The 24,848-nt window shown below is 44.6% G+C and overlaps 1 protein-coding gene across 6 annotated transcripts in view; it reads left to right on the forward strand.

Moving 5' to 3' along the window:
* Positions 1 to 24,848, forward strand: part of USP54 (ubiquitin specific peptidase 54) — a 253,901-nt gene that overhangs the window by 200,858 nt on the left and 28,195 nt on the right. For 5 of the 6 annotated variants that reach the window (XM_082267464.1, XM_082267460.1, XM_082267463.1 and 2 more), the window contains exons 15-18: positions 672 to 811; positions 4,707 to 4,886; positions 18,947 to 19,066; positions 21,185 to 21,374. In XM_082267464.1, coding sequence (XP_082123590.1) covers positions 672 to 811; positions 4,707 to 4,886; positions 18,947 to 19,066; positions 21,185 to 21,374 — 630 coding nt within the window. The remainder of the gene's footprint in view (positions 1 to 671; positions 812 to 4,706; positions 4,887 to 18,946; positions 19,067 to 21,184; positions 21,375 to 24,848) is intronic. The other variant, XM_082267465.1, reaches the window with a different exon arrangement.

Below are 24,848 nucleotides of genomic sequence, written 5' to 3' on the forward strand. Positions count from 1 at the left end.
GTTCAGATCTGTTTTAAACAGAACAGAGACTTGTTACGTTTAAAAAAAATGGACCTAAATAGAAACGGGTGCTCACCCATTAGTCCATAGCGATGCATTGCTGTCTGTATTTCATCCATCAACGGGCTGAGGAAAAAACCAACACAGGAACAATACAACAGGCCAAATAACTTTGATTCCTAGGTTAGGATTTTTGCTTTTCCACCATGGTGACTTGTTTGGGAAACTAGAGGCGGTCTTGTAAGGAATTAGACCACAAATGTTTAAAAACTGAAAGTTTAGAAAATGAGTAGCCATTTAGGCCAAACCAGCCATATATTATGGAGGACATTGCCAGGCTGCATTTTTAAAAAAAATGGAAACGATCTAAAGTAAATTTGGGAAGAAGAGGGAAAATCAAAATCTTCAACTTATTGCGTGTTGCACTAGTTTTTCCTTTTTTTGATAGGATAAAGATGGAAATCTACTTAAGAATGAAAGTTTTTCCCATAACCATTCTAGGTTCTAGTATACGAGACTGAAGTATGGACTTTAATTTGTGCAGTTCAAGAACCAGTGTAAGTGGTTCTCTGTTATTGGTAAAGCGATGAAAAAAGGTGGCATTACTACAAAAGTAAATTACAAAATAAATTAGTAATATTTTTTTTTCACTGTGGCTTACTTTCTTAAAGGGAATATCACTCAAGGAAAAGCCCCGGTACTGCTCCGGCTCCTACCTGGCGAAGTATTCCAAAGTCTCAGAGCAGCAGTGCATTAGATATGGCGGATTCTGCTTCCAGTGTTTGGGTAAAGGTGCATCCGTCACATGTTGGTAAGCCTGATAAAATTCATTGTTCTGGATCACACCTTTTATTACTATTTACTGTAAGCAGTCTTTTAATTAAGAGATATATTACATTGCACACACCAGTGGTGGATCTACCAGGGTCGCCAAGGTCACACTTGTGACTGGGCCCTGGAATTCCACCACTTTAGGGGGGCCTAGAGCTGGAACTAGCCTAGACATCTGTGTGGAATCCCGAAGCCCAGTGCCCCAACAAGTCCTGGCACTATTTGTGATAATTAGCTGGACAGGCGCACTTGCCCGGCATCTCTTGCGGGGTGCCCAGGGTCCCAATATATGGTGCGCGCCCCCTCTGTTGCAGCTTGCATCTCTCCCCGCTGACTCCCTGCACACATAACAGCAGAATTCGCAAAAGCTGCCCCCTTCTCCTCGGCTCCAATCTTCTCATTTACACAACCAGAAGGAGCTGGGGAGAAGGGATGTTGCGCTGATGATCTTAGGTCTGTAACCAGAAAAGGGGGTGGGAACATAAGGATATACAAATGAAAGGAATGATGGGGGTGATGGTAAGAGAAAATGTGCTTGGGGGGAGGGGGTCTTTGGGAGGGGAGGCGACTTTGAAAGCACAAGCCGTCTCCGCTCCCAAAGCACCCCCCTAGGACATATCCTCCTATCTCCCCCAACATCCCCCTCCAAAAATCCAAGCAATACCGCCTGCCAAAAAAGGATTCAGGGCAAGTCCCCTGATTGCCCACTCTAGCATGCCCCGTCTGGCAAATTAATGGAACCAAGTCCAAATACCAGAACTTGTTTTGGCACTGTGCTCCAGGAATCAGCCTTGATTCACAGGACATCAAGATTTTGTTTAAATCTCAGGAACATCCCTCTAAAAAATGAGACAGTTAAGAGATATGGATTTGTACTAGAAGGGGGTAGAGGATTTGTGTCTTCGACCTTCCCCCCCTCAACCCCACATTCTAGCACAAGTCCTCTCCCCTCCCAAAGCAACCCCCAGCACATTCTCCTTCCCCCCCCCCAAATCAAAGAGCTGCAGCCTGCCACAAAGGGGGCATTTACGGCATTTGGCACTGCCCTGGGTGCCCACGCCAATACACTATTGCCAATCAAGTTACTAGAGCCAACACTGGGCTCCAGAACTCTTAGCCCGGACTCTCAGGATGCCAAGATTTCATTCAAAACCTGGGAAGGTCCCTCCAAAACCGCTACAGTTAGGAGATATAGATTTATGCTAAAAGCAGAGAGGATTTGTGTTTAGGGGCAGAGTTTGTACTGGGAGGAGGTTTTGGATCGGAGGATTTGTAGAAGGATTTGTGTTGGTGGGGAATATTTAGGGAAAGGAGGATTTGGGGGGGGGGGGGTGGAATTCACTTTGGGAATGACCCCATCGGTCAAGGGGGCCCTTCATGGTTTCTTATGGCTCTAGTTACACCTATGGCACACGCTATACATTGCTGATATACTATTTGTATGCATTTATGCATTACTTTTCTTTACACTGCAGACTATGTTATATAATGTTAATATGTTAAGTTTTCATACAAGCAGCATGAGTCTTTTATCTACAGCATATTTTCATTCAGGGCTATGCTGGTGGTAGCATCTACAGCAAGTTAGTAAAATGTACACAGAATTGGCCTCTGTTTTGCCATTCTAACAATGTAATACTTGCTGTAATTGTGCTTCCAGCTAGCTAGTGGTTACCTATAGAAAGTAATCTGATGCCCTAAAATGAAATCCAATTTGCTTCTATGAGCTACTACTTAAAGTATAACTAAAGGCAAAACTTTTTTTTTTTTTTTTAGGTTTAGATTAAATGGATTAAAATACCTGTCTGGTTCTAATTGCTATGTTTTCCCCTATCTGTCCTGTTTATTATTTTCAGTAATAAAGCTCAAAATGTGTTTATCCCAGAACAGTAGTAGAGGGAAGGAAAAATGATCCAATGGAGTCGGAGACATTCGTTTTGGTGACCACCAGGAATTTCCTCACTTTGGAGGGCTTTCTGATCACTTCCTGTTTTGGCTAGGGGTTAGGAAGTGAAGGGAAATCTCCCCAGTAGGAGATTGGGGAGAAAAGAAAAATCTGATAGGGGTTAGTGGCTTTCTCACTCTATCCAAAATGGAAAAAGAAACAGTTTTATTTTACCTCGAATCACTGCACTTTTTACTCTGCTTTTGAGTAAGGCTAATCTCAAAATGAAGCGTGAACCGCTTTATCTGGGGGAATAAAGGGCCCCGCTTGGTGTTCTGCCTACCGGAGCGCTCGAAGAAAAAGGGGGCACTCGGGGGTGCCGGATGTGCAACGCTACTACGAGGTGGTGGCCTTGCCGAGAGTATTGGATTGGCACCACCATGTGCGCGGTAAGCTATGGGTGCCCATAGAAAAATCCATGGCAGGCCGTAATCTCTCACATGCTCCGTGGCTCTCGGCTCCTGGTAGGGGCCTCTCATGCCTGGCATCCCCGACTACCCTTCATACATTATCCACCTGGGACAGGGTGGACGCAAGATTGTCGCTCTCCCCTCCGATATCGCCCCTGACCCCCCTGGGATGGTTCCTCTGGTTCGCGCCCAGGGAGGATCTTTCCTTCTTTGCGACGTGGGCACGGGATGGCGAGATTGGCTGTGGCCGGTTCATTCAGGGGGGAGCGCTCTTACCCTTGGAAACATTGCGGGCACGGTATGGCAGATTCCCCATGGATTTTTGGAGGTACCACCAGCTCTGCCACTTTGTGTCTATCCTTGGATGCGAGGTGCTCCCCCCCACCCTATGAGAAATTGTGTATTGCCAAAGACCCGGTACCCCATGCGATTTCTTTGTTGTAGGAGTTGCTGAACTCAGGGGAACATGAGCCGAAGCCGCACTTTATCCGGGAGTGGGAGAGAGACCTGTCTTGCACGTTTTCAGACCAGCAGCTGGACCACCTATATCAGCTCACTCATTCTAGCACAGTCGACACGAAAATGCAGGAGAACAGTTATAAACTTATGACAAGATGGTACAGGGTGCCGACATGTTTGGCACAAATCTTCCCTGGTGCCTCGGATCTGCTGGCGGGCCTGTGGGCGGCGTTGTACCTTCCTCCACATTTGGTGGGAATGTCCACTGCTACAGCCATTTTGGCAGGATATCCGGGTGCAGGTGCGGCTCGTCCTGGACGAGGACATACCTGACAACCCTGTGCACTTTGTTTTGCATGTACCGTCCACTCCTCTTAGCCGCTATCTAAAAAGTGTTGTGCCGTATCTCCTGAATGCGGCTCACCGCCTAGTCCCCATTTATTGGAAATCGGCACAGATCCCGTCCCGGGAAGCATGGATCAAGATGGTGAATGACATCATGGCGGTGGAGTGGATGGCCCGCTGCAAAGACAGATATGACAAATTTTAATGCGAAATGGGCTGTTTGGATGCATTACACCCCATCCTCAGCTGGGAACCGATGTGCACCTTTGTCCCTCAACCTGATGTACGTTTCTGGTTATCCCTTACACCTTTAATCTGCTCCTAGTTCACCAACATCTTTCCACCTTCCTTTTACTTCCTTACCTTCCTGTCCCCCATTCCCGTCCCTTCTTTTCCCACCCCCTCCCTTAACAACTCTTCGCCCCTTATTTTGATGCTACTGTTTCACCCCTTCCTTCCCTGATCCCAGTGGTACCGTCGGGAGTTGGAACCCAATACCAATACCAATAAGAGTGTTCTTTTTTTCATGCTGTTATATGAACACTGATGACTGGTACTGCTCTTTTTCCCTGCCTGACCTGATTCTATACGTTGGATTCTTTGGTTGGTTTGTGGTGAATGTTGTATTTCCTTCTGTCTGCCTAAATACAAATAAAGATTACTTTAAAAAAAATGAAGTGTGAAGAACTTTGGCTTAATAGTTTTTGGCATTATAGTTACAGCAACAGAAAATCCTGTTACTTTGAGGACCGAGCTTGATGAACTTCAGGAAGAAGTGCAGAGAAGGGCTAGGGAACAGGAGATACGCTGGAAACGGGAAAAGGAAATTGAGGCCGCCATGGGCTTTAATCCACGACCTCGACGCTTTTTAGACTTGGATGAGTTACAGAATCAGGGTAATGTTATACGTTCTATTTATGTATTTGTCTGCCTGTAAGACACAAGCTACAGTATTGTGGATATCTGTGGTCAAGAATATGAAATGTGTCAAATGGTTTTTAAATTTAGTTAAATGACTAGCTTTATAATATGCAATTACCCAGCATTCAGTATTTCTAGCTATCAAAAAGACCTTAGAAAAATTTGTCTGTAATATTTTATATTAAAAATAGAGGTCTCAGTCACTCATAAATATATTTGAAAGCCACATGCTTTACACCAAGGCTTCCTTAAGTGCAGTATTTTGCACTTTGTTGGTTGCCTTTTCCCCTGTACACATTGCCTTGCTTGGTATGAATTGATTTAGTTGTTGCCACTTTCTCTTTCGTTCATCGACGGACACAGCTCCTGATCTTTTTAACCATTGGGTTATATTGCCCCCTATAAGAGTAGGACACTAGGCGGAAAAAAAAAGTCTGTCTATGCCTATGGGCAGTCCCAGGGGGGTATACTCCCTTTCTCTGCTATAGGTACTCAGTTTTTTTTTTTCTGCCTGGTCAAGAGTAAGAGTCTTTTGATATGAGGATGCCATGAGACATGTGCTAGAGGCCTCACCATCCTCACACGGGGTTGACACAGGCCACTGTCAAGTGTGCCAAGGATTGACATACTGCGAGTGCGAGGACCCCTGCGGTTGCTACAGGTGAATAGCCAAAGTCTGCATTCTATGAGGAGGTCCCCCTGCAGTGGATTTGGTTGTCTGGATCCTTATGTGGAGAGTCCCCCTGTATATACCCTGGTATTTGGATACATCTCCTGTTTTCAGGCGCTTATTGTGTCTCTCTAAGGTGAATGCGGTGTATACCTCACTGGTGGAGGGACTTGGGTGACCATCTCTTCATGCTTTTTACGGATCCTTTGGGACTTTTTGGACTATTCTCGTATTAGAAATATTGCGCTGCACAATATATCGAATTTTACTGTATTGGAATAAGAGTGATTTTATCTGTAGTGTTCAGCCTGCAATTTTAGGAATCTTTTGCACTTTTTCTGTTTGCGCTAATTGTTTGTTTCTTTTAGTCAAGAGTAAGGACCTAGTTCCTTGCTGGGATCTCTGGTCCTGGCATTTTTTTTTTTTATAGATAGAATTTTTTCCTGTGAGATCTACGATCAATTGCTGGACTGGGCTACGGGCTGAATAATCTAGATCCAGTGGTTACCGCAGTCTGGCAAGTGAGCGCGTGCAGACCCCAGCTCCGCATCTAGGTCGGCCGCGACATAGCCCCACCAGACGGGTGGCTGGCCTGTGAGTTAAATGCCTTCCGAGGTCGCATAAGACCCAGTCTGGGCCCGAGTCGCAGCGTTCCTCCTGGCCGACAGCCCCTCCCTCCCCATTTAGATGGAGAGGAGGTCCTATCTGGTTCTTGGTATTGTATGTGACTGTCCCCCCCCTCTCCCCCTGGAGGGTTTTGGGATTTTTTTTATAAAATCAGTCAATCAAACAAGCAGGAAAAATTGGATTTTTGTCTTACTGTAAAATCCTTTTCTCTGCTATTCATTGACGGACACAGCACCAACCCCTCTATTGAGTTGGGTTATTTTTTCTTCTGACACTGCTTGCCACTAAACTGAGTGCCCATGGCAAGGATTAGGAGTATACTCCCTAGGGCTGCCCGATAGGCGTGATAAAGCTTTTTCCTGCCTAGTGTCCTGCTCCTATAGGTGGCAGCATAACCCAATGGCCAAGAAGATTCTGGAGCTGTGTCCATCAATGAACATCAGAGAAATGGATTTTACGGTAAGACAAAAATTAAACTTTTCCTGCTTGTGTGATTGACTTACTGATTTACCCAAAAGTCTGCACTAAGAGACAAGTCAGATTTTGGGCATCCCCTACAACCAAAGTCTTTTTTTGGGAGGTATTCCCAGGGAAGGGAAAAAAAAACATCTAAAGGGATGCAGACCCTGCAATTTTTCCTCATTCGAACCTTGCAAGTGCAGCAGCTGATTGATAATTATGAAATCATTCCCATTCCTATTCATTTTGCACATGGACGCAAACAACCATTTCTTCCGAATAACAAAAGGTAGGAATCTTAAAGTTTAAAATCTTTGCAATGTACAGTACATACTGTAGATCATCCAGAGGGGAAAGTGTTTTTCTCAAAAAAACTGGAGTTACTCTTCAACCAGTTCTCGCCCGGCCTATAGATAAATGAACGCTGGGCGGTACATTCATCGGGTGGATGTCATATGACATCCTCTCGGAACACACGCCCCACGGACCGTGCTGTGCCACGATCGGTCGCTTGCTGTATCCACCAGACATAACAGATGGCCACAGCTGCTGCCTGTGCCATGTGATCGCTGTGACCAATCATGACAAGGGAGCCTCTGGGTGGTGATTTTGGCTGTGGGAGCTCCTCCTTTTCCTTTGGTGTTGACTCATGGGTTTTTTCTTTCCCTTGGATTCCGCACGTTGGGCAGAGCTTCTCTTGTGCAGACCGGTGCTACTCTGGTGGGGTCCTCCCTCTCTCTGCTGCAGGTTGTGGGGTGCTCTGCTTGCTGGTGACCCAGTGGTGCTACCGGTACGGCGGGGGTGTCCCATAGCGGTGCTAGACATTTTCTCTTTCGTTCATTGACGGACACCGCTTCAGATCTTCATAACCGTTGTGTTATACTGCCTCCTAAAGGAGTAGGAAACTAGGCAAAAAAAAAGTCTGGCTACACCCATGGGCAGTCTCGGGGGGTACTCTCCCTCTCTCTGCTATAGGCACTCTGTTTTTTTTCTGCCTTGTCAGAAGTAAGGACCTAGTTCCTTTGCTGGGATCTTTGGTCCTGGCAATTTTTTCTTTTTAGATATACATTTTTTTTTCTCCTGGATTTTTCCTGAGAGATCTACAATATGCCAGTGAGCGCGCGCAGACCTTGCTCCGCAATAGGTCGGCCGCGACATAGCCCCACCGGACAGGGGCTTGCCTGCGTGTTAAATGCCTCACGAGGTCACATTCGACTGGGTCTCGGCCCGAGTCATAGTTAGGTTGAAAAAAGACACAAGTCCACCTGGCTCAACCAATAATAAAAATAAAAAACAGTAATGAAAACCCAACCATACAATCCCTTATACACAATCCTATACGCGCAGTTGATCGAGAGGAAGGCGGAAAAAATCCCAGCAAAGCGTGATCCAATTTGGTACAGCAAGGGGAAAAAAAATTCCTTCCTGATCCCCCAAGAGGCAATCTGATATTCCCTGAATCAACTTTACCTATAAATTTTAGTACCCACTTATATTAGGTACACCCAGGAAAGAATCCAGGCCTTTTTTAAAGCAATCTAGTGAGCTAGCCAGAACCGCCTCTGGAGGGAGTCTATTCCACATTTTCACAGCTCCTACGGTGAAGAAACCTTTCCGTATTTGGAGACGAAATTGGTTTTCCTCTAGACGTACAGAGTGCCCCCTTGTCCTCTGTGTTGACCTTAAAGTGAACAACTCAACACCAAGTTCACTATATGGACCCCTTATGTATTTATACATGTTGATCATATCCCCCCCTTAAGTTCCTCTTAAGAGAGAATAAATTCAGTTCCTCTAATCTTTTCTCATAGCTGAGCTCCTCCATGTTTCTTATCAGTTTGGTTGCCCCCTCTGCACTTTCTCCAGTTCCCCGATATCCTTTTTAAGAACTGGTGCAAAAAACTGAACTGCACATTCCAGATGAGGTCTTACTAATGATTTGTACAGGGGCAAAATGATATCTCTCTCTGTCAGGGAACTTCCCACAAGAGAGCTGGATCTTCCGCCCACACTAATGCAGCGACGCCCAGTGGCCTATTTAAACCAGCCTGCTCCAGCCATTAGTTGCTGGATGATCTTCAGCTTCCTGTTTCCTGTGTTCCTGTTTACTTGGATTACCTGTTACCTACCCGGCTTGTCTCACCTGTCTTGTCTCTCCTCCTGGCTCCGACCATCGGCTTGTTTACCTACTCTGCTCCAGTCTGCTGTTCCCGTGTATGACCCCCGGCTTGCTCCTATGGACTCCTCTACTGCTTGATGAACTGTGTTTGACCCCTTGGCTTGACCTTGACCTCGCTCTTGTCGCATGCCTGGCTACCTCCTCCAGTCACCTTCAAGGCATCCTGCATTTCAGCACGCACTACGTGTCTACTACCACAGCAGTCACCTCTTCACCGGAGCTTGCCGCAGCTGGCGACCCCCTGTTCCTTTGGGCACAGCATTCCCTGTCTCCACCTCCAGGGGTGCCTTGCACTTAGCCACAAGGGAAGCCCTCTCAGCACCTCGGCCTCTGATCAGGTACGTGATAGTATCATCCAGCCACAATATGTCAGAGGCCGACAGAGGTGCTTCCCAGCTCGAGGCTCTGTGCCAGCAAGTCGCAGCCCTCACTCAAGCAGTGACCAACCTACAGGACGGGTACTTCCAGTTGGAGGGTCGTTTACAGAACTTGGCAGTATCCTCCGCAACTACAGCTCCTCCTAATGCAGGTCTCACCTCAGCCTCACTGACTCCGGAGCGTCACTCACCCTCTCCTACGATGCTGGCTCCTTCTCCTGAACCCAGGGTGCCCACTCCAGAGCGTTTTTCCGGCGATCGGAGGAAGTTCAGGGCCTTTAAGAATGCCTGTTCTCTCTACCTGGCTCTGCAACCAAGGACCTTCTCCCTGGAAACAGTTAAAGTGGGATTTGTCATCTCTCTGCTCTCCGATGAACCGGGCTCATCACCTGTTGGAACAAAAAAGTCCTGTCATCAACACTTTGGACACCTTTTTTGAAGCCATGGGCCAACTATATGATGACCCACAACGCAGGGCCACTGCAGAAGCCACTCTCCATACCTTACAGCAAGGGAGGCGCCCTGCTGAAGACTACACTGTGGACTTCCGCAAATGGTCAGCGGATACTGAATGGAACGATGCCGCCCTTAGGTACCAGTACCGACTTGGCCTATCTGAGGCCCTCAAAGATGAGCTGGCACGAGTAGAAAGCCCCACCAGTTTGGAGGGCCTCATTCAGCTCGCCATCCAACTGGACAGACGCCTGCGGGAGCGGTGATCTGAACGTGTTCAGTCCTTCCGGCCTTCCTGGATGCTGCCTAAGGTCCCAGTTATCCCTGCACTCTATTCATGCCACCACCAACCAATCCCCATTCTGGGCCAATTACGGCTTTCACCCCTCTTTTTTTACCCAACTCTGTACCAGAAGCAACGGTACCTGCGGTTCAGGATGGATTAACCTTTATCCAAGAGAACTACCTAACCCTCCAGGCAACCATGCGTAAAGCGCAGGAAGATTACAAGAGGTCATATGACAAGAAGAGAAAGGAGAATCCACCTCCACCTCCCATCTCAGTGGGTGAGGAATTTGAGTATGAGGTAGAGGCCATTCTAGACTGCCGAAAGAGGGGAAGACAGGTCCAATACCTGATTAAGTGGAAAGGGTATTCACCTGAGGAAAGTTCATGGGAGCCTGCAAATAACGTTCATGCCCCCAAACTTCTTAGAGAATTTTTCAACAAGCATCCTGAGAAACAGGCCCAATTGGGCATCCGGAGGCTGCCCTTTGGGGGGGGGGGGCACTGTCAGGGAACTTCCCACAAGAGAGCTGGATCTTCCGCCCACACTAATGCAGCGACGCCCAGTGGCCTATTTAAACCAGCCTGCTCCAGCCATTAGTTGCTGGATGATCTTCAGCTTCCTGTTTCCTCTGTTCCTGTTTACTTGGATTACCTGTTACCGACCCGGCTTGTCTCACCTGTCTTGTCTCTCCTCCTGGCTCCGACCTTCGGCTTGTTTACCTACTCTGCTCCAGTCTGCTGTTCCCGTGTATGACCCCCGGCTTGCTCCTACGGACTCCTCTACTGCTTGATGAACTGTGTTTGACCCCTTGGCTTTGACCTTGCTCTTGTCGCACGCCTGGCTACCTCCTCCAGTCACCTTCAAGGCATCCTGCATTTCAGCACGCACTACGTGTCTACTACCACAGCAGTCACCTCTTCACCGGAGCTTGCCGCAGCTGGCGACCCCTGTTCCTTTGGGCACAGCATTCCCTGTCTCCACCTCCAGGGGTGCCTTGCACTTAGCCACAAGGGAAGCCCTCTCAGCACCTCGGCCTCTGATCAGGTACGTGATACTCTCTCTGGAGTCCATGCCTCTGTTAATACAAGAATGGACTTTGCTTGCTTTGGAAACCGCAGCTTGGCATTGCATGCTATTATTAAGCTTATGATAGCAGCATGCCTCCTGGCTGACAGCCCCCCATTTCGAGGGGTTCTGTCTGGAGCGGTACCCGCCTTGTTCCTGGTATAGTAAGTAGCTGTCCCCCCTCTCATGGAGGGTTTTGGGGTGGACGTGGGCCCCTACTTGATACGGTCGGACCCCCAGGTTCCCCTCTTTCCCATCAGGCACCCCCCTTGTCTTCTGTCCCCCATCCTACCCTCCCCTCCTCCCTCAAAATATGTTGGGGCTATTTGGGTGGTCTGGTCCACCTCCGGGGGGGGGGCAGGGCGCTATGATGGCGATGGGGGTCAGGGGCGTGCGCATCTGGCGACCGGAAGATCGACCGGGGGGGGGGGCCCCTGTGCAGATTATACTGGTGCCTGTTTCTGCTGAGGATCGCTTTGGTTACTTGTGCCTGGCGACCGGGTGGTGCTGCCATCATGGTGGGGGTTGTCCCTTGCAGTGTTTTACACTTTTTGTGGTGTCCCCCTGGTGACTCATGGAGTTTTTGGAGCACATCTCCCCACCTGATCCCCTCTCTGAGACTGCGGGCCCTCCGGGTCCCAACCATCCATCGATGCATTGACGGCAGTCCTGGAGTCCTTTGTGTCCCCGGTGAAGGTGGTCTTCGGGCGACGGGCTAGCAAAAAGCGCCCCCAGCCTTCCCCTGCCTCATTTGTCTCATCAGATCCTGAATCTGATTCGGCCGCTGCGGACATGGGTCACCCTGCTGTGTCTGCAACCACACGCCTGGAATCCTCTGATAGTGAGGATGATTCCTCCATGTCTGCAACCGTGCGCAAAAAGGCGCTGGTGGAAGCACTGATTGTATTTGTGCATGAGACCTTGAAGATGGAGAATGCAGCTGCGATGGAGGCGCAGGTTCCCTTTGACACTCACAAGCAATTTAGAGCGGCAGAGGTGTTTCCTTTCCCCGCCTATTTTGACAGAATTGTCGCTAAGTGGGGACGACCAAAGCATCCCCGTGAGGTCCCTAAGCTTTTTACTAGGCGTTACCCCTATGAGGAGTCCCTTCTTTGAAGTTAACTGTTCCACCAGTGGTGGACCCTACAGTTTTTAGATTTACCAAGGCAACCATGATTCCGAAGAGTCCCCGGCCTTTAAGGATCCAGCTGACAGGAAGACTGAGGCTATGGCCCGCAATATGTACACTCTGGCTGGTTCGGCACGGAGGCCGATAATCACTATTGCCCTGGTGTCGCAAACTCTGACCGAGTGGGCTAAGCATTTACGCCGTGATCTGGAGGGAGAACAGCTCCCCCCTGCCTTTGCTGAGCTGGTGGACCAGTTGGTCCAGGGGCTGCAGTTTATCTGTGATGCCTCTTTGGATGCGGATCCCCTAGTGGCTGGGCTCTTTGTTTTGGCAGTGGTCTTTCGACATGTCTTTTGGCTCAAATGCTGGTCTGCAGACCAGACTTTTAAAAATTCCTTGACTGATCTTCCCTTTTCAAGGAGATCGCCTGTTTGGAGCTACCCTGGATGACATCCTAAAAAGTCTCATGTTGAAAGAGTACCTTTCTTCCGCAGGCTACTAAGGGCAAGGAACCTCATCGTAGACATGGACCTTCCTTTTCAGCTCATAAGAAGTTTTTCAGTCCCTCAGGGTCGACTGACAAGGGCTTGAAGCCTCCTCTGGTGGATCCAAACCAACCTGGTCTGGCAAGCCTAGAGCAGGCTTCTCTAGACCCGCAGACAATGCTCCTTCAGCATGGGTGGGCGGGACGTGTTCACTGGTTTCCAGACCCATGGACTTCCCTGTTGCAAGACAAGTGGGTCCACAAAGTCATTCGGTCCGGCTACAAGAACGAGTTTCGCTCTTGTTCCCCAGCAAGGTTATTTCCTTTTAACTTGCGCCGGTCCCCGGACTGCCTACAGGGTCTGTTTGGGGCGGTACAAGACCTGTTACATCAAGGGGTGTTTTTCCCGGTTCTAACTTCGGAACGTTTTAAAGTTTTTACTCAAACCTGTTTTCAGTTCCCAGAAAGGAAGGCAAAGTGCATCCAATCCTGGACCTCAAGGCTCTGAACTGCTTTGTGCGGGTAAAGAAGTTCAGAATGGAGTCCATTCGCACGGTGGTGGCATCCCTGCGTCAGGGGAATTTCCCTCCTATATCGACATCAAAGATGCGTACCTTCACATTCCAATATGTGCCGGTCACCAGCGCTTCCTCCGCTTTGCCGTGGAGAGGAGCATTATCAGTTTGTGGCGTCATCCTTTGGTATCGCCTCTGCTCCTCGGGTCTTCACAAAAGTGTTAGCCCTGGTGCTAGCTTTGCTACGCCAATGGGGGATCACGGTACTGGGCTACTTGAACAATCTCCTACTGCAAGCAGTGTCTCCTGCTCTGGTGAAAAACCTGAAGATCGCAATACAAACTATGTGGGAGTTCGCCTGGATTGTGAATTTTCAGAAGTCTGACCTGGTTACATCCACAAAGTTAGACTATCTGGGCCTGACTCTGGACTCGGCCTTAGCCAGAGTGCTCCTTCCTCTGGACAAACTCCAGAAATTGCAGGCTGCAATTCATTTCCTGCTGTCCAACAGATGGTCACTGGACGGATCAACTCTGGGGGCTCCTGGTATAGATCCAATCGGACAATGCCAGTGCGGTGGCCTATGTCAATCACCAGGGCAGAACCTAAAGTGTGTTGGCAGCCCTGAAAGTAGCCGGCATCCTCTGGTGGGCAGAACACTTAGTTCCTGCCCTCTCCGCCGTACACATTCCAGGCGTGGAAAACTGGCAGGCGGACTATCTCTGTCGGCAGATGTTGGACCAAGGGGAGTGGTCTTTTCATTTGGACAGGTTTCATCAGATGTGTCTCCGGTGGGGCATCCCCGGGGTGCATCTGGCTCAACAGAATGGTACCGAGGTTTGTGGCAAGGTCATGGGATCCTCTGATGGACGCCACAGACACTCTGGTGGGCATGTGGGGCCAGTATCATCTGATCTACGCCTTTCCTCCTCTTCAAGCTTTTGCCGCTGCTTTTATGCAGGATTGAGGCTGAAGGGATTCGGGCATTCTGGTGGTCCGACACTGACCTCGCCGCTCTTGATGTGCCGAACTGGTGTGACTGATCGCCAACGTCCCTTGGAGACTGCCTCTCAGGGAGGATCTCTTGTCTCGTCCCAAGCGCCAATCATCCATCCTGCTTTACAGGATTATCGTACCCTCTACTTCATGGTCCACAAAGATAAGGTGGTTCTTCACCCATGCCCGTCGTTACTTCCTAAGGTGGTCTATGATTTCCATTTAAATGAAGACATTATGTTGCCTTTCCACTGTCCCAGGCCCAGACATCCTAAGGAATTTGGTTTGCATGCCTTGGATGTGGTCCGAGTCTTTTCGAGGGTCAGGCTCACTGTTTGTGATCACAGACGGGCCAAGAAAAGGGTTGTCCGCTTCTTCTGCCACCATTTCCAGATGGATCAGACAGAAGGTGACTCAGGCCTATTTGATCAAGGATCAGGTTTCTCCTTTCCCAGTAATGGCGCACTCTACTCAGGTGCTTAGTGCTTCTTGGGTCTTTTGTCATCCAACGTCAGTTGTGTAGGTTTGCAAGGTGGCCACTTGGTCGTCGGTGCACACTTGTACTAATTTGTACAAAGTGGATGCGTTGGCATCTGCTGATGCTTCCTTTGGCCGCAAGGTTTTGCAGGCTGCTGCTTAGAGCGTCTGTTCCCTCTTTGGGGGTTTATTGTTCAGGTTGGGCTCCGGTTTTTTGTTGAGCTCCTGTTTACCTGGTTGGCTATTGTGTTTAGCCTTGGGATTTTTTTGTTTTCTCACCCCTCATGTTTTCCACTGCCTGGGGACGTACTTTGGTTCTGAATAAGGGAAAGCTGTGTCCGTCAATGAACGAAAGAGAAAATTAGATTTTTGTACTTACCGTAAAAATCAATTTCTCTGAGTTCATTAACAAACACAGCACACACCTCTCTTTGGAGTTGTAATGCTTCTGACACTACTAAACTGAAGGCCTATAGCAGAGAGGGGGGTGTATACCACCTAGAATTGCCCATAGGCGTAGCCTAGTGTTTTACTCCTGTAGGGGGCAAAATAACCCTGTGGTTCTGAATAAGTTAGAGCTGTGTCCATAAACTCAGAGAAATGGAGTTTACAGTACAAAAATACTTTTTTTTTTTTTTCCCCCAAGATTTTCTTTTTTCATTTATTTAAATAAAAACCAAACAAAAGCTCTATTGTGTGGGGAAAAAATGATAAAAATGAAATATGGGTACAGTGTTGCATGACTGTGCAATTGCCATTCAAAGTGTGAAAGCTAAAAATTTTCTTGGGCAGAAAGGGGTTGAAAGTGTCCGATTATTGAAGTGGTAAATATAACATTCACAGTACATAATATCAAGATTCAGAGAATCTGAAGAAATCTCTGTGTGCAAGGGACAAGGCTGAAATGCAATATTGAATGCCTGTGATCTGAAAAACCGGTATGATTCTGTGATGGACATCACTGCTTGGCCTCAGGAATACTTTAAAATATCACTGTCTGTGAACACAGTTCGCCATACCATAAATGCAAAGAAAAAGCCATATCTGAACATGACCCAGAAACGCCACCATCTTCTCTGTGCCAAAGCTCATTTAAAATAGTCTGTTGAAACGAGCAGTTGAAGTCTAAAACCTTTCTGCGGTCTGACAAATTGAAATTTGACATTCTTTTTGGTAGCCACGGTCACTCCGTCCTCTGGACTTGAGGCCCCTTTCACATAAAAGTTCCGATCAGGTCTGCCTGTCAGTTTTTCCAGGCTTGTGTCCGTTTACACCTGCCTATGCTATGATCCAGTCCACTAAAATTAAACAGAAGAGGATCTGTAAATGGACAGTGGAGTCCGTTTATTCCTGGCTGCCCATAGAGCAGAGTTTATGCTCTCCAGAAACTGAGAGGACATGGACCTGGCATCCGTCCGCTCTGATCAGCAGACAGATCCCCTGCTGATCAAAATAGAGTCCACCCCATGTGAAAGCGGACGGCGCCTTCCGGCTTTTAATCAGCACTTGGTTCAAAAGCCTGTATCTCTAATGGTATGGCAGTGAATTAGTGCATATGGAATGGGCAGCTTGTACATCTGTAAATGTACCATCAATCCTGAAATATATTTCTAGGTTTTAGCACAGCATATCCTCCCATCCAGATAGCATCTTTTTCAGGGAAGGCCTTGCATATTTCAGCAGGACAATGCTAAACCATATACTGCATATATGACAACAGCATGGCTTCATAGTAGCCATGGGTGCTTAACTGGCCTGCTTGCAGTCCTGACCTTTCATCAATGTAAAATATTTGGCTAACCTTGAAATAAAAAATACGATAAAGATGGCCCAGGACTGTTGAGTAGTTAAAATCCTGTGTCAGGCAATAATGGGACAATTCCTCTTTCAAAACACCGGCAACTGGCCTCAGTTTCCAGACATTTACAGAGTGTCGTTAAAAGAAGAGGGGATGCTACACTGTGGTAAACATGGCCCTGACCCACCTTTTTGGAGATGTGTTGCTGCAATCAATTTCAAAATGACCCTATTTTTTGTCTTAAAATGGTATATTTTCTCAGTTTAAGCATTTGATATGTTTTCTATTGTATATATAATATGTGGAAGAAATATATATAATATGTGTTTATGCGATTTGTAAATCATTGCATTCTGTTTTATGTAGTTTTTACACAAAGTCCCAACTTGATTTGGAATTTGGCTTGTAGTTTCAGAGTATTTGTTCTATGGCATAAATGATGTGGCCATGGTTTATACACTTTCAGGGCAGAATCTGGATTACAGTGTTCAATGGTCAGGTTCATTCTGACTGCTTAGCATGAAATTGTCCGCTATATAAAAAATTTAGCAGAAACCATGGTTTTAATATATAATCGCAATCAAATTACCAAAACGTATACAGTATGTGCTATATCGCTTCATTCTGGTCATTTTTCTTTGCAAGACCAAGAATATTAAAACAGCCATTTTGAAAAAAAAAAAGACGGCCAACTACTGTGCACCACAGTTTCACCTTTTCCCCTTACGTTTGATAACCTGGCTTCATTATCTCTTCAAATAGACCTTAACACAAATGGCTTACAGCTCCGTAATGAGCCCTCCAGGCTATATTTTCAAATTTGTTACCCGCTTTGTAATGTGTGTGGAATAATCCAATATATTAGCAATAAAAGAATCCTGTCAGAATATATGTGAGCTGCCATTGTCATCCTCATCCTTGCTTTATTAAAAAGTGGCACCTAATATATACTTGTGATTGGATAGTGACCCACTAAGTGGTGAAATCAAGTATCACACCAGTAGTTTTTATGTCCAGATACAGCTTTATTCTAGGTTTAAATAAAGACATTTTTCATTGATTCAAAATATTTTGGGAGTCAAACACCCCTTTTATCAGGTCATAAGATTCTGCACTTGTTGTGGATGCATGTTTGTCAGCAGCTGGGTCAAGTGGCCACTCAGATGTTGACAGCCTGCATGTTTCATTACCAACCTAGTTAGAATTAAAGTGGTTGTAAACCTCAAACATGACACATAAAAAAGCTCATCCTTCCATACTGTGTACTTCTCTCTGCAGAGCTCAGATTGTCATTTCTGTCAGCTGCCTGGTTCCTCTATCGGCATGACTGAGTTCTGGAAGCTTCTCTTGACACTAAAGCTGGCCATACATGGGTCGAATCCCGAACATATATTTCTTTTGACAGTTGTAATTATGAGTTTTCATTAGAATTTCGCACCATTAGTAGGCCGCAGCAACGCCCGATTTTCGTGCGGCCACCGAATTTGAGGGATCGGGCATGTTGGAAATTTTTTGAAAAACTATCAAATTCCTAATCATTGATGGGAGAATCGTGCGAGAAATCAAATCTACATAGAAATGCGCATGAGCTGTGACCTGGAAAGAAAAAAATATTCCAGGCCACAACATTTTTTTTTTTATAGCAACATGAAGTGAAATTGAAGGCTTGATTGGTCAAATTTCGCAATCAATGGTGGCACTACCGGATTACGAAATGCACAAAATTTCTGGTTTGCGAAAGAAAATTTGTTTGGAATTCGACCCATGCATGGGCCTGCATTAGAATCATCCTTTAATTCAGCAATGAGAAGAAATATTCTGTTTTTATATATATATATATATATATATATATATACACACACACACACAAATGGTGCTTAAGGAAAGATTTGTACCATTTTCAATGAGCCTCACAGCTGTTTGTAAAAAACAAAATGTACAGTGTTTCAGAAATGCTTTAATAAAGCATTCAATTTTAAGCCTGATATTGGTATTAGGTGTTTTAGCCCCCGTTCACATCGGGGGCAATTTGACATGTCAAGTCACAGCCTATTGCCGGCAATGGCACTGTCTGAATTAGTGCGGCGCTGCACCGATTTCCAAAAGTAGTTCCTGCACTACTTTTGATGACTTCAGGGGCAATTTGAATCTGTGCATGAACCCACACAGATGTCTTTCAAATCACCCCCCAAACTCGCAATGAAATGCAGGTTTAAAATTGTGCGAGTTCAGCTGCTTTGTTTTTAAAATGTTAAAATGGTATCTGTCAGGCGTGCTTGGCAGTTGTCTGTGACCATTGTGGCAGACGCAAGCTTCTCAAATGAGGAAAAAAAAAAACATTGATTTGCTGAACAGAGTTGCTAAGTGGTCATCACCAAAATAGCTTTCAAACTTTGCCCCTTTGGCCATAGCAACTAAGAGAAAGCTGAGGGAAGTTACTTTTTTATGTATTTACTTATTTTTGTACACTACATAAAAAGCAAATAAGAAATGGTCAATTCTCTGTGGCTATTACAGGAAGGAGTGACAGCTTTGAGCGGTCCATGCAGGAGGCAGACTCGGTCTTTGAACAGTCACTGAGGCTGGAGCAGAAGGGAGATTACACTACAGCTATGGCACTGTGTAATGAAGCTATTTGTAAGTAACTCATAACCAATGCCTAAGTCTGCCTTCTGTCTTGTTTAACATGGCATGCTTTAACATGTTGTGGCTCAGCTATTGGCTGTAGAAGGTGACCGTTTTGTTTTCTGATTTTGTTTTTTTTTCAACAGAATCCTTGCAGTTTGCTGTTAACCCAGAATACTCCATTGCTTTGTTATTCCTGCTTTTGTTGCTTTGCCCGTGTTTCTAAAAAGAGGCTTTGCAGGATGGAAACAGTGCTCTAGGTTCCAATTATTTTTCATGTGACAAATGTAACAAAACAGCTCTTTTATCTGGCTGTAACTTGGATCAGAAAGGGCCTTTAATTACTTTTTTTCCCTCCCAGCTGAAGGTCAGCTATTGTTCAGTTACTAGGCCAAATTTCTGAAACTGCTGTGGGATTTCACACCACCAGTAGTTTAGCGCTTCTAAGATCATGAGCAGCTTATATTGAAAATGGTGCTTTACCTGTGGACCCAAGCTTTGCTAGAGTGCAGAATCAGACTATTTTCCTTGTAAGGGTTACCAGTGCATCCTGTGTACTCGGTATCACTTTATTCTTTTTCTTTCTCTTAGTCCAGCCAAAATGATTCCATTTTAGGTAGATGCTGGAAGTCTGCTTGGGTGTTGCAAGTAGCCCATTGGCTACTTTTCATTTTGTGCCTTGGACATCCTTGCACCTGAGTGCCCAGCTCTACCTATCTACTACTGCCATTATAAGAGTCTTAATATCCAGGTTTTACTATGAGGAAAACATGCTGTTAAAAACTCTCTTCTATAGCAGGTGTCAAACATTTTTTCCCACAGTATTTGGAATGAGAGAGAATATCACTGGGGGTACCCAAAAAGTCTAGGCAGCTGGCAGGTGATTTTAGCCCCCAGAGTCCAAATATAGTTAAAATATCCATTATAAGGGGACTCCTAAACCATTGTTGACTCATCCTTTTAAAAAAGCTAGATGCCAGGTCTTTGTGCCCATTTAGTTGCTCCAAGGCTATGATGATGATGGATGCATAAACATTTTTCAGGTAAAATGCTCTGATTTGTCTGGCTGCTTAAGATTTCTGTATCTTTTGAACTGTGAGGCAACCAAACAACTAGCATTTTCAAAAGGAGGTCAGCAATAGCAACCTATATATCCGTGCAGCTTTTCATGAATAGTGAAACCGGAACAGTGTTTAGGATGAACCCTAGTGCAGGCATGTCTGTGTAGTAGACTAGCAGTGCTGGCATAGAATAGTTAAGTCTTCATTTCCAGTCATGCACATATGCAGACATGTCTAAATAATCTAAATGTTTAGGGCCAAAACCTCTGAATTGTGCAGGTGGCAACTGAAAACCACTTCTATTATTCCCATTTGTAGATCTCTTAATTACAACCTGCAGTTCACTGGAGCCATGGTGGTTCCACTTAATGAAGGAAATAATATTTAGAGGGATTACTGCAGTCAGCCGGAAATCTTTCATAGCTTTCTAGAAAAGTTTAGAAATGTTAAAGCCAAATTTCGACAAAACTGCTGCCTAGAGTACTGTAAGCTCATTATTTTTAAAGTTTCTACACCTAGGAAAGATCCAACTCTGCTGACTTTATTTTACAGAAGTCTGTAAAATCCATTTTCAATTTTATTTTTATTTTTTTTCCCGTCTATTCTAATTGCATACCTCCCAGTGAGATAATGGCCTCCTCACACTATTTCTTCCTCTGTTTACAGTTCTTAAAAATAGATTGGATTAATCTGGGGAAAAATGCTTTGTAATTTCAAGTTGCACATGTTGTCAATGTCTGGAAGAACGTTTAGAGAATGGGGCAGACGGTTATCTCACTTTTCTTTTTCCTTTTCCTTATTTTGGAAGGTATGCAATTATTGATGAGCCTGTTCCCACTGCCAGTCAAATTGGATTCATATCAATTGAGTTATATACATTAACATATTTAGGGTGCATTGCTTACATAAATGTTCATTGTTGATGATCTAAACAAAAAAATACATTACTTATTTTCCTCTGTATTGCATGTTCCCATGTTCTGCTCTTTTATGCATCTTGTTTTTCTTTTTTATATTTTGGTTTGTGTGCGTGCATTTGTTTCTGCTATGTTTTTCTTTTGCATTTTAGCTAAATTCAGACTTGCCATGCATGATGCCAGATCTAGTACACACTGCAGAGCCCTAGCAGATAAGAAGTTGCAAATGTGTTTACGAAAAGCACGAAGTCTCCAGGACCACATGCTACTGCCGGCAATTCCTCAAGCGCTGTCACCAGCTTACCCCTCACCACAAGGGGGAGCTATAAATCAATCTACAAGGTAGCTGCAATGAAACTTCCTTTATTAGGAGTAATTCAGTGCAGTTTTTCCCAAACTTGTCTTCATGTCTCACCAAGAGTGCATGTTTTGCAGGTAACATTACATACACACAGGTGGAGTACTTGATAAAACAGCAGTGTGATCTAACTGCGTGTGATATCCACAACACTGGAACTGTTGGCGAGACGTAAAGATGTGTTAGGAAACGCTGATCTAGTGAACTGTTGTTCTTAAGTATGATTTAACATTCATTTAAAGGAAATATATTCCTAAATTGCAATTTAACTGTATTTTGGGCAACATAGATGCACAATAAAAAAGGCAAATAATTTTTCTCCCGAATTTGCCTTCACAAAAGCAGATAATTGTGCCTGCTTAGGATTTTCTCTGCAACCTCAAGTTTGTTCATACTGGATTTTCTTCAGAATTCAATAACATAGTAAGCTGAAACCACAGTAGGTGAAGGTCAACGGGGTGGCTAATTTGTGAACCAAAATAAAGCATTTTGATGCAATGCTATAGGAGTGCTTTCAAAACAGATTTGGTTTTGATCCGCATTGCCTACAGTGCTAGGTGGCTTTTACATATTGTTTTGCTTCCTTTAGCTTTTGCTTTGAGAAAGAGTCATAAGAAGCCTCGCTAGTTCTTAGAAACGACATTTAGAGGCTTCTAGTAGCTAAGTCACCATCCTTCCCAAAATGAACCAATCACCTTCGATGATTGAGAAGATGGGACAGTACCAGGGGCTAATAGCTTGCACTAGTCACAGATGAGCAAAGCAACGTGTCCCAATATAAGATGACCTTCCTGACAGTACTAATAGATAGTACTATGATGCTGGCATAAAATTCAGAACATTATTGGAACAAAAACTGCAGTTAAAAAAAAAATCCAGCCCCACAAGTAGCATGCATCTAGACCCCATCCTTTCCAAAATGTACCAATCCTCTCACAAGGTTGAGGGGGTAACAGCATGCGCTAGTCACAGATCAGCAAAGCAACATGTCCTAATATAATATGAACTTCCCACCAGTACTAATGGATAGTACTATGATGCTGGGATAAAATGCAGAACTTTATTGGAGCAAAAATTGAGAGGTATAATAATTTAAAATTAAGAACTTTCCACAAATCATTTCAAAATTTGTCAGATACTTTCAATATTCACCAACATATTTATACTGCAACTAATCATTTTCCTCACTTTATTCTTAAAGCCAAAGTCCAAAGTATTTTTTTTTTTTAGCTTTTAATAGTGTGTAAGAACAACCAGAACCTCAAGTTTTATTGCCATCTGTGTCCCTGTTAGAGTTATTTCCTCTATTCCATTCTGTGTATCACTAGAGAAAGTAATTGGAGAATGGCAGTCAGGAAAGCAGAGTGCAAAAAACCTGATAAGAAAAAAAACTGATGTTTATAGCCCTTCTACATTTTATCAGAAAAATGCCACCACTTCTGTCCTTGTGACACTGTGTCACCAGAACAGGAAGCAAGGTTACCTCTCCCCAACAGGGATACCGCAAAAGACTTGTCACGTACAGTCCAAGTTTCAACAGCTGAAAAAAGCCCATGCAATTCGAGGTCCAAAAAGACAAACCCCCCCCTTTCTTCAGGCCTTAGGAATTGTGACTTTGCGTAAATGGATTCAGGTAAGCAGATACCAAATAGATCTGCATTGTGATTTACTGCTTGGAGCTGTTTTCAGACGGACAGTTTAAGCCAGTTTTTTTTTTTTGCTGGCAACTGTTAGTGAAAATAATCCTGCACATGGCCTCCAGTTCCACTTTTTTTTTCTTTTTCGATTATGGAAATAATAGTTAACAGAGACACTGTGTTTTTTTACCAGTTTAAACTCATCCTATTAATTTACTATTAAATCTTAAAGCAAGCATTTAATATATTGAAGCTTACCAATTTTTCGCTGTAATTCGTTTCCTTTTTAGGCTTTCTTCTATTTTCGTCTGGTCATCCAGCCAGCGAGTCTGTTGTTTTTCAACAGATAAACTGTCTTGCAGTTACAGGAATGAGACAAACCATATAATGCTATTAGGGTCACTGAAAATGATCAGCTTTTATTTATTAATGTAATACCTTTATCCTAAAAGGAAAAAAAACGGTTTGCTGTAAAGTTTATAAAGTGCGAGCTGGAGTTTAGCTTTAATTTGTTAGTGTATCGAAGGGTCCTTATACACGATCCAGAAAATAGGGTTTACAGCCGTCCGGATTTCACAGATAGGATCGGATGCGGATGTCAGCAGAGATGTCTCCGCTGACATCTGCTGCTCCATAGGGATGCATGGAGGATCCGATCCACCTAAAAAACTGACAACTGGATCTGATCGTTTGTGTGAAAGGACCCTAAGTCTTCTAGTACTTCTAACATTCCCCACCTCCCAGACTGACAATGCTGCTGTCTAAATCTGCCCCCTGTGCTCTATCATCCAGAGTGGTGTCTGTATAATACAGGGGGCATGTTACTTGGCAAATCACCAGGGAGGAAAAAATAAATAAAAAAAGAAAACTAATGCAGACATTAAATCTAATGATTGGTAAGCTGCAATATATTACATTTCTGGTTTTGGGTTTAAAAACGCATGAACTATTATGTCAGTATTATGATATGACGAGGCCATGTGCAGGATTCATTTTCTGCCTTATTTGGATGTTGCGACAGAGGGAGGTCCTTCTGTGCACAAGCATCTACTTGTCGAGCAGGTATACAATTTATTCACTCAACTACTGTTAAGGTTGAATTCCGGAAAGAATAGACTTCAGTCCATGGTAATAACCCTACCTTTAGCATCTCAAGTTACAAGATGCTAACTTTAGCATCCCAATTATAAGAATACCAAAATAAATATATAAAATCAAAGAATAAATATCTATATATTTTTTTCTATATTAGAAACTAACTCAAGCTCCCCTCCGTAGGTGCCAAGTTTGCAAATACATTTGAAAACCAGAGAAAATATTCTGAGCATTTAGCACCTGTCACATGACTCTTTAAATCAAACAATCATATTTATGATCTTTAACTGCACTTTTTCACAAACATAAGCTTTTCTTAAATTTGAGAAAAATATGGTCAGGAAAGCTATAGATAACAGTGGCCTTGCAAACATTTGCTAGTGAAGCCCACGTGTTCTAATGCTGTTGCAGCTTGGTCGTATTGTTGTTTCCTGCATTGTGTTGAAAGTTGTAAAGGCTTAACTAATTTTAGCTGCTAACCATCGTGTCATACATATGTAGACTTCCCAATTACATTTAGTGTGGTTAAAAAAAAAAAAAAAACACCCAGTAATGTGAAAAGGACATCTTGTAGGACTTTCTGTTCCTTTAAACTACCGTAGTTGAAAGAATGGCTTATGAATTTTGCCTTCAGTGTTGCCTCATTACGTACAGTCTGATTTTACTACTTTATTTTTCCGGTACAAGTTTGCATTCGACCGTAGTATAACAATTAAGATTTTCTAT

Source organism: Pelophylax lessonae, assembly GCF_965119305.1.
Source record: "Pelophylax lessonae genome assembly, chromosome: 9".
Taxonomy (NCBI): Eukaryota; Metazoa; Chordata; class Amphibia; order Anura; family Ranidae; genus Pelophylax; species Pelophylax lessonae.